At 53.1% G+C, this 9,915-nt stretch overlaps 1 protein-coding gene across 3 annotated transcripts; it reads left to right on the top strand.

Annotated features, from left to right (window-relative positions):
* Window positions 1–396: 396 nt before the first annotated feature.
* GMIP (GEM interacting protein) lies at window positions 397–9,527 on the top strand. Of its 3 annotated transcripts, XM_027857816.1 has the most exons (21): window positions 424–824; window positions 954–1,091; window positions 2,040–2,130; window positions 2,295–2,355; window positions 2,477–2,534; window positions 2,616–2,741; window positions 2,964–3,028; window positions 3,302–3,412; window positions 3,555–3,635; window positions 3,716–3,862; window positions 3,996–4,133; window positions 4,274–4,470; window positions 4,599–4,699; window positions 4,801–4,890; window positions 5,088–5,233; window positions 5,336–5,524; window positions 6,120–6,257; window positions 6,456–6,691; window positions 6,769–7,078; window positions 8,016–8,082; window positions 8,850–9,527. In XM_027857816.1, the coding sequence occupies exons 1-21, from the start codon at window positions 608–610 to the stop codon at window positions 9,371–9,373; spliced, it is 3,231 nt and encodes a 1,076-aa protein (XP_027713617.1). In that variant the 5' UTR covers window positions 424–607; the 3' UTR covers window positions 9,374–9,527. The 3 variants fall into 3 exon arrangements, with proteins under 3 accessions (XP_027713615.1, XP_027713617.1, XP_027713618.1); XM_027857814.1 differs by having other exon boundaries at window positions 397–1,091; XM_027857817.1 differs by lacking the exons at window positions 424–824; window positions 954–1,091 and adding an exon at window positions 1,446–1,554.
* The last annotated feature ends 388 nt before the right edge of the window (window positions 9,528–9,915 follow it).

Raw genomic sequence — 9,915 nt, 5'->3', positions numbered from 1 at the left:
TCCTTCCTCACCCAGAGTCCCACCCTCTGTCCATTCCCAACAACTGGTCCAGCTGGTATCTCCTGGGCTGTTATTGAACCCTTTGGACCTCCATTAACTCTCTCCTCATTTAATTTTTTTTTTGAATGGAGAGAGTTGTTTTTCCTATGATCCTGTGAGCCAACAGAAGGTGGTCCAGATCTTTCCCCTCTTCGTATCAGATGTCATTCCTTCTCCCTACTCCCTAATGGCTGGAGACACCATAGGGTGGCAGTAACAGAAGTAGATGAGTAGGATTCATTCTGGGGCAGTTCTGACTCCATGTCCCAGATTGCAAGCCCGAGTAGTGCCTCCACTCCTCTTTATAAGGTTCCTCCCCTGTTTGGCTAGTTCCCAGCCTACCCAGTGAGGGAGAGGTTAATGCTTAGCTTGTCAGCCAGGAGCTGGAATGTGGCCGAGCCACCCTCACCACGACCTGGCTGGGGCAACCCCCTGCATCTGTCCAGACCTGTGAAGGCCACCCAGGAACAGGGTCACTGGGCTCCCGTGACCTCCTGGGCTCCTCACAAGGAGGCCCTGTGCCGGCTGGGAGCAGTACTATTGGGTCTTCAAACTTCCGGAGCAGCCCATGGTCCACATCTGTCAGAAAGTTATGAGCCGGGCTGGGGCTATAAGGGAGCCCCCTGCGCAAGACGAATGCCTGGGTCCCCCTGGGGTGTCTGCCCAACAGATGCCTGACCTCAACCCTGGCTGGAACTCACCGGGCCAGCTCCGCCGGGTCTCGGCGCATCTCCGCCTCATCAACGGGAAATTCCTCAACTTTCGGGCGCTGGGCCGCGAGGGCTGTGAGTGGTGGAGGCAGGGTCACCCTTGGCCCGCGGGGGAGAGCGTCCAGCAGACTGGGGGTCAGAGCCACAGAGCCGGGATGAGGGGAGGACTGTCTGGGCTGGACCTTCACACCGTCTCCCCCGCAGGCGGAGCTGGGTCTGACCCTCTAGAGGCTCACCTTAGTGACCTGCTTCAGGCAGTGGCCGAGCTGCAGACCCAGTACCCGCTGCTGGTGGGACCATGTGTTCGGGGGGCTGCGGCAGCATTAGTCAAGGCGGTGCAAGGTGAGGGGGCGGGAACCCAGGTGAGGGGGGTGGAGTCTAGGGCTCCGTGGGCGGGGCGGGGTCTAGAAAGGGCGGGTCTCGGAAAAGCCCTTGGGCTGTGTGTAAGTGTGAGTCCCAGTGTGTCTGTCTGTGAGGAGGAGCCAGGTTCCAGGTCTCTGTGCAGGTTCTGAGTTTGGATGGTGACCAGGGCTGGCGATGCCGGCCTGCGAACAGAAATTCACAACCCCAGGCCTGCTCAGCTTGAATCAGCACATGGGGGCGGGAGTGAGAAACTGGGGGCACAATGAACTTCCCGCCGGGCGTGTCCCCGCCCTGTGGAGGCGGGGCGGTCCCCATACGGAAGCAGGAAGCCTGGGGGGGCGGTGGGAGGGGAAAGGTTGGCCCCTAACTTTGCTGCATCCGGTCACCTCCACCTAGCAGCCCCCTGGGCCTGCACCTGGAGCCATGGAAGGAGCCCAGCTCGGTATGAGGGGGACATGAGGGTTCAAGTTGCCCCCTCCTCCTATCCCCACAACCGCCCCCTCCTCACCCTCATGCCCGGCCCTCCCCCATCCGGTTGCCAAGGTGGGGGAAGTGGCTGCTTCTGCTTCTGCTGAATATGGAATGGGGTGGGGGAAGGGCCCATAGACATTCACCGAGTACCCTTCTCCCTCCGTGTGCTAGTCTGTGTTGCAGGTATGTGTCTGTGTGTATGTATATGTATATGCATACCTGTGCTCCAGTGTACAACACACGTGTAAATGTCTGTGTAAATGAGTTCCTGAAGCCCTAATTGTGATTAAAAACTCAGACCGGAAGGCAGAGACAGACCTGGAGTCTGAGCCCTCCTAGGATTGAAATTTCATGCAGACTCAGGAACACCTGCCCCTGGTGGGGATGGTCTGTGCGCATCAAGTAAGTGTAGTTGGGATGTGTACAACCCCTTTTTCACCCATACCTTACCTCCAGGTCTCCCCCAGACTCAGGGCACTGAGAACAGAAATCGTTACAGTGAAATCTTCAGGAGCCTGGACAACTTGGAGATTTCTTTGGGAAATTCGTGAGTGGCTGGGGTGGGGGCAGGGAAGATAAGCCTCAAACCCACAGTCCTCCAGGATGACCCCCCCCTAAACCCCAGAAATCCAAAACCCACTGAGCCCCACCCCAGACAGACTCAGCCAAGGGGACACCCTAACCTACCCCCACCCCTACCCCCACCTCCAGGGCTATGGAAATGTTGGTTGGAGACTCAGCGCCATTGGATGACCCTGAGCCAGGATTGGAGGTAAGAGGAGAGGGAGAGGGAAGGATTGGATCTGCTGATACCTCTAAGAATTCCTACCTAGGTCCTAGGGAAGGGTTCAGCAGTCAGTGACCACCAGCCAAACACTGAGCTTTTCCCCTAGACTAATGAGACCCAAAGCTGGAGCAGCCCCTTCCCTGGAGGCCCTGTCCCTCTCACAGGTACAGGCTGGGGTCAAGGGCTGGGGCCTGGGGTCAGGTTAAGGATTGGCGTGGCCCCTTCAGTTAACCCTTTTTCCCAAGGGGAGGAACTGGACACGCGGCTTGTGCGCAGTGAAGGAGGCGTGGAGGCTGCCTTGGATTATGCCAAGATGTGGAGCAGACATCTAAAAGAGATTTTGAGCTGGACTGAAAAGAGAGCAAGCTATGGTGATTCCTGGCCAAACCCCAGCCCTGTCCCCTGACCTCTGGCCTCAACCTTTGTTTCTACTCTGCCTTTGGATACTAGTCCTAACCTCTGGACCCCAGTCTTTAATCTAGCCTTTTGACCTTGATGCTCTCCTCCTCTGCCTCCAGCTCTGACCCTTTATAATCATCTACAATCAACTGTGACCTCTAACCTCAGATTTGGTTTCATTTTTCCCTTTCCAGAGCTAGAATTTTCCAAAAACATCATGAAGCTTGCTGAGGCAGCAAAGGTATCCATCCAGCAGCAGGTATGACCCTATTAACCCTACTCAGAGTCATTCCTCTCTCCCCCATCCCCATCCTCCCTCAGCCCCAGCCCCCTGTCTCTCTTCCTGTGGAGGAAAGAGCCCAGGCCTAGAAGTCAGAAGAGCTAGATTCAACCCCAGTTCTGATGCTGGTCTCCAGTGACCTTGGGCCCAGAGAGTCAGTTGACCATGTTTCTGTAAGGTCATATCCAGCTCTATCAGGCAATGGTCCTTTAACTCTCTAGCTTCCTCTCTTGATTTCTGCCCCTTCCTCAGCATCCTCCTGGACCACTCCGAGATGTCTATGGCCTCTTCCTAGAGCAGGACCTTATCCTTGGAGACCTGACACTGCAGATATTGACACAGCAGAAACATAATTATTACCAGGTCTGTGTGTATGTGTGATATATGTATGTGAGCACGTGCCCTCATCCCCACTAACTCCTAGGAAGAGTTGAGCAGGTAGGGAGTCCAAGAGCTATAGGCCTTTCTCAGAGGTTCCACTCAACCCTGGTCTCTGTTCCTACAGCCCCTTGTGGCCCAGAGGAATGAAATAGAGAAAAGACGGAAAGAGATGAAGGCTCAGTGGGCTCGTGAACAGAAAAGGATGGTGAGGGGGAAACCAGGGGACAGGGAGGTGCCTGCTCATTCCTGACCTCTACCACCACTGACCCTGACCTCTGACCCCAGAATGAAGCAGTGCTGGCCTTACGGCGATCTCGGGTCCAGTACATACAGAGGAGTGAGGATGCGCAGGCTCGAATCTTGGGCCTTCCTGAGGTCCCCAGCAAGCAGCAAGAGCGAAGGCGCCGTTCACGGGATGATGCCCAGGCCAAGGTAGGAACCCAGCTTCTGATTTTGCACAATGTGCACACCCCCCCCCCCACTGCCCCCCCTGCCCCGTGTCTCTGTTCCCTCTCACTCTCTGTGCCTCAGTTTCCCTTCCCTCTCCATACCTTGGTTTCCCCAGGCACTGGAGTCTGAAGTTCACTATCAGGCCTGCATCCGAGAGGCCAACCTCCGGCAGCGGGATCTGGAGGCTACAAAACAGAGAATCGTGTCCCATGTCCGGAAGATGTTGCTTCAGGGGGATGTGGAGCTCAAGAAGGTGAGTGTTGGGCTGGGGGTGTCTCTTAGATGTCTGTTCCCTTAGAGAGGATTTGGGGGCCTCTGAAGGTTTGAGACGATGGTGGAGGGGAAATTTCTGGGTTTCTGAGTGCTCTATAAGGGATCTGTGTGCTTCTCTAGGTGTCCATGTACCTCTTCAGCCTTCGAGGAGACCTGGCTCAGCGAGGACCCCAAAGTTTCTCAGCACTTAGTGAATGCTGTATGCCCTTTGAGCCTGGCCAGCGGTACCTTGAGTTTGTACAGACAATGTGGCCAGAGCCCCCTCCTCCAGCCCCACCAGATTTCTCCTTCCAGGAGTTTGTGGCCTCAACACAGAGGTGGGAAATGAGTCTGTGGGGATGGTCAGTACCTCGTGGGTTAATACTGGGTCAGGGCAAGGAGATTTTGGACGTGAGAGGATTCTAGTGCCTGACCAGGCTCAGCACTCATCCATAACTCCCTTTAGCTCCCCTCTGGATGCTCGAAAGAAGGTTCCATCCCAGCAATCCTTGCAGTCCAATGAATCCTTATTGGAGCTCAACCTCTGGGAGGAGCCTGGGGACCATGGTGAGAGTGAGGGAATGAGGAAATGTTTTGGGGAGATGGGAGTGAGGTCGTGGGGCCCTCAGAAGGTTTTATACTCACTATCTGCCTTCCTCTCCATCCAGGGAGCCTGGGCATCTCTCTAGGCAGCGATGTGGACAGTGTAGGTGGAAGCAGTGAGTCGCGGTCTCTGGACTCGCCTACATCCAGCCCTGGTGAGGTTTTAACTTTGGACGTCATCCCTTCAGCCCCATAGGTTTGGAAAAAGTGAGAGCTTCTCTCTCTTCCTCATGACTCATCCCCCTAAATGAGCCCCAGACCCTGAATTCTCAGATGACCTCAAAAAGAGGGGAATCAGGGGCCAGATCTGAGGTGACCCTCACCTGAATATCCCTTCCCTACTGACCCCTAGAGCTTGGGGATGGAGCAGACAATGACACATTGAAGAAGTGGACACAATCCAGTGCAGCCCAGACCCACCATTTTCGAAGGCTTCGGGGCCCGGCTAAGTGCCGTGAGTGTGAGACCTTCATGGTCAGCGGGATCGAGTGTGAGGAGGTATTGTGACCCTGACTCCTCCCTGACCTCTTGCCCTTTGATGACTCTCAGCCTTTTCATGATTCCCAGTGACACTCACCCCCTTTGCGATTGATCCTTCAGTGCTCTCTAGCCTGCCACAAGCGCTGTCTGCAGTCTTTACTGATTCTGTGTGGCCACAGGAAGCTCCCAGCCCGAACTCAGCTCTTTGGAGTTGACTTTCTCCAGCTGCCCCGGGACTTCCCAGAGGAGGTGCCTTTCTTGGTCATCAAATGCACTGCTGAAATTGAGCACCGTGCCCTCAGTGTACAGGTGCCGAGTCAATTCTATTTAATAAGTATTGAAGTGCCTACTGTGTGTCAGGCATTGTGTGTACTGGGGATACAATGATAAAAATGACAGCCCCTGCCCTCAAGAAACCGATGTGTATATATATATATAAAATTGGGAAGGGGCGCATTAGCAATTAAGGAGATCATCATAAGTTTCCTTTAAGATGTGACTCTTGAGTTAAACTTTTTTTCTTTTTTGGCTAGGCAGTGGGTTAAGTGACTTGCCTGGGGTCACACAGCTAGTAAGTGTTATGTGTCTGAGGCCAGATTTGAACTCAGGTCCTCCTGACTCCAGGACCAGTGCTCTATCCACTGTGCCACCTAGCTGCCCCTACTTGAGTTAAACTTTGAAGGAAGCTGGTGATCTTGTTGACGAAGAGTTGGGGAGGGAGTGTATTCTAGGTATGGAGTGAGGGGAAGAACCAATCCTGGTCCCAACCCTGGGTCAGGCCCTGACTCCTAGTGACCCCTAGCCAGACCTTGATCCCCGAGTCAACCATCTGATCCTTGACTTCCCAGTATCTTCTGATGGAAAGTGGCCCCTTGGCTTCATGACTTAAAACTCCAATCCTCAGGGTATTTACCGAATCAGCGGGTCCCGGGTTCGAGTGGAGCGGCTTTGTCAGGCCTTCGAAAATGGCTGGGCCTTGGTGGAGTTGTCGGGTAACTCTCCCCACGATGTCACTGGAGTACTCAAGCACTTTCTTAAGGAGGTGGGGCTCAGGCCAGATGGGAAGGGGGCATTAGGGAGCCAAGGAGGATAGTGGAGGGCTGCACTTGGGTACTAGGCTTGGGAGACTAAAGGATGGAAGCCAGGTGGGGAAGATGGGAGCCCAGGAGGGATAGGAGGGTGGAGCAGCAAATCGAGATCAGTTCTGGGAGTTAAGCCAGAACACTCCTTGTTCTCCCAGCTCACAGATTCTATCATCCCCTCTCAACTCTATGCTGCCTTCATCTCTCTGGCTAAGACTTTTCAACCAGGGGTATCATCAGATGCCTCAGGGAGCTCTGAACGTGAACTCAATCTTGACCCCAGCCCCAGTGCTGACTCTGTGGCTGAAGCTGTCAGTGCCCTGAGAACTCTCCTGAGACAGTTGCCTGGCTCTAACTACAATACTCTCCGACACCTGGTGGCCCATTTGTTCAGGTAGGGTTGGGGCTGGGGCTTGAGCCAGGGGCTAGAGGTCTCTAGGTAGCAACCTCTGAACCCAGGTCTTCCTCCAGGGTGGCCTCAAGGTTTGAGGAAAACAAGATGTCAGCCAACAACTTGGGCATCGTGTTTGGGCCAACGCTGCTTCGGCCACCAAAGGGCCAGGGTGGGGTCAGCACCAGCCCAGTGGCCTGCCTCCTGGACTCAGGATACCAGGCCCAGATGGTTGAGTTTCTCATCATCCACTATGAGGATGTCTTTGGGATGGAAGAACTCCCTCCAACCACTGCAGAAACATCTGACTCTGGAACTCCTGATCCTGCTACACAGACCTCTGCTGAAGAGGAATCTGGGACTTCAGGGGTCCAAGCATCATCTGATGAGGTAGGGTCCATTACTAGTCAGTCTGCAGCCCTCTCTACAATACAACCTCAGTGGAGTGGCTGTACACTGCCAGAGAGCCTGGGCCCAGTCAAGGGAAGTGGTGAAGTAATAGCTTAAGGGTAGTGGGGGAGGGGAACAGGAACAATAGGGTAACAGGGAAGAGTGAATAGTGTGCTAACAGTTGGGAGGGGTGTGACAGTGTCTATATAGAGGCTGTAGTGTCAGAGATGATGGGGAATGGTATAAGTCAATTGTAAAGAGGAAATGACATTCTGAGTCCCACAGGGAATGGATAGGGGCGGGGAGTGGTACCTCCTAGAATGTGATGATGTATGTAGAAGCATAAACTTGCCCAAATTCCAGCACACCTGAGGGATTGTTTTATATTATCAGAGAGCTTTCCTCCAAAAGTGGTTAAGGTTTTGTGTAAATTCTGCTGACTAAGGGGAGAATTTCCAAGGAGTAGGGAAAGAATGAGATTTGTGAGGGGTGCTGAGCACTCCTGAGCACTGTGCTGGAGTCTGTCCTGGGCCGGGCTCACTGAGTAGGAATCCATCTCCGTATTTGCTTATGACCACAGTAAGACTGTGTGGGTCTGTCTCGAGTAAACTCTCAGGATTTCTCTCTCTCTGTCCCAGTTTAGACGCTTTTGGTCTTGGGTTTGACTTTGGGGGCTTCTTTGTCTGTAGGCCAAGTTAAAATCTCTGGGTCAATCCTAGGTGAGACTCTCTGAATGTCCGGGTTAGACTACCTGTCTTGGGCTAAAGCTTTTGAGCCACCTTTGAGTCTCTGTTTCTGTCCCAGGTCAGAGTGCCTGGTTTGTTCTGTAGTTCTATCCTGGATCAAAGTCTCTAGGTCTATCCTGGACCAGACTCTTTGGGTCTCAGAGTTGGGACCGTTTCGGTCCCTTGGCTTTTACTGATGCTTCTCTTCACAGACTTCACCATCCAAAGGTGACCTCATTGAGTGGGTCGTTGGGAACCCCTCAGAAGAGGGAACAGAAGGTGAGTGTAGTAGTTAGAAGATGCCTGGGAGGTCTTAGGTAGACATGATTCTGCCTCAGGGATTTGGGGGTTACTCTGGGAGGTAACTGAGGAAGGGCTGACAGCTCTGATATCTTGAACATCCCTGAGAAGTTTGGCATACTGTGGCCCTAAGTGAATTTAATTATTACTAGTAATAATAATAGCTAGCATTTACATAGGTTTGCAAAGCATTTTAGAGATATTGTCTTATTTTATCCTTACAACAACCCTGGGAGATAGATGCTATTATCCCCATTTTACAGATGAGGAAAATGAGGCATAGAGAGGTTAAGTGACTTGTTTGGAGTCATACAGCTAGTAAGTATCTATTTGTACTCAGCTATTCCTGACTCCAGAGGTAGCTAGATGGTTCAGTGGATAAAATACTGAGCCTGGAGTCAGGAAGACCTGAGTTCAAATCCAGCCTCAGACACTTAACTAGCTGTGTGACCCTGGGCAAACCTCTGTTTGCCTTAATCCACTGGAGAAAGAAATGGCAAACCACTCCAGTATCATTGTCAAGAAAACCCCATGGACAGTATGGTCCACAGAGTCATGAAGAATCTGACCCAACTGAATAACTGAACAACATTTCCTGACTCCAGGTCCAGTACTCTAACTGCCTACGGAACTTGGGGTACCGGTGACCTGGGGATAACTGTGGGTATAGAGGTATAATATATAGGAATAATGTTGGAGGGAGATTTAGGGAGGCTGAAACTAATCAGCCCCATTTCCTCTGTCAGATTCCAATCAGGTTCGTGAGGAAACCCCTCTAGGGACACAATCCCGGGGACACTTTAGTCGCCAGCCTGTGAAATATCCCCGGGCAGGGGGAGTCAGGCCAGTCATCCACCAGTTGTCCAGCCTGGCCCTGGTGGCCTCTAAACTCTGTGAGGAAACCCCTATCAAGGACCGACATGGAAGCCTTCGGGGCCAGGGGCCTTGGACCAGTGCCTCCCCAGAAGGCAGCCCTCTTCGCCGAGCCAAACTGCCAAAGCACTTTGAGATTACCCAGGAGACAGCTCGACTCCTTTCCAAACTCCAGAGAGAGGAGTCTCAGGATGGCAGGGAATCTCCCTGCTGGCCTGAGTCAGAGCCTCAGTCCCAGCCCCAGCCCCAGCCTCAGTCCCAGCCCCAGCCCCAGCCTCAGCCCCAGCCCCAGCCTCAGTCCCAATCCCAGCCCCAGCCCCAAACCAAGCTCCAGCCCCAATCGCAACCCCAGCCTGAGCTCCAGCCCCAGTTTGAGGAAGCTGAGGACCATTTGTGACTATTACTCCTTCCTCCCCATCCTGAGAGCCTCAGAATCAACGCAAGTCATTTTCTGGTCACTCAGAGCAGTTGGAGTGACCATATTCCCCTTGCTCTCACTGACCATTGCTGTCACTAACTAGCAGTCAATAAATTTCTCTGCCTTCCTTGTTTCTGGCTGTCTGACTTGGGTTTTATATATAGGGCAGAGGTGACCATCTAATGAGGGATCAAGGAGGGCAGGGACTGGTGACCTTACCTTAACAGCCTTGGCCAAGCTACAAGGTCCAGAGGCTGGTGAGGGAGGTGAGTGTGGGTGGCATGGTGAAGGGGGGGAACCGGAGGTGCCAACCTAAGAGGAAACACCTACTCCACTCCACCCCACCCCACCCCACCCCAGGCCTAGCTTAGGGGGAGGCCGCGGAGCAAATTTCCCAGTCCTTAATTCAACAAGCATTTATTAAGCTTCATAAATAACAGGCTTTGCGGTTACAAAGACAAAAAAAAGAAATGGTCTCTGCCTTCAAAGAATTTACATTCTACGTAAAAATAAAGTATAAG

This window comes from Vombatus ursinus, unplaced genomic scaffold (genome assembly GCF_900497805.2).
Source record: "Vombatus ursinus unplaced genomic scaffold, bare-nosed wombat genome assembly UNPS02012319.1, whole genome shotgun sequence".
Taxonomy (NCBI): Eukaryota; Metazoa; Chordata; class Mammalia; order Diprotodontia; family Vombatidae; genus Vombatus; species Vombatus ursinus.
Note: the sequence above shows the minus strand (reverse complement) of the source record. Positions and strands in the feature narration are given on the sequence as shown.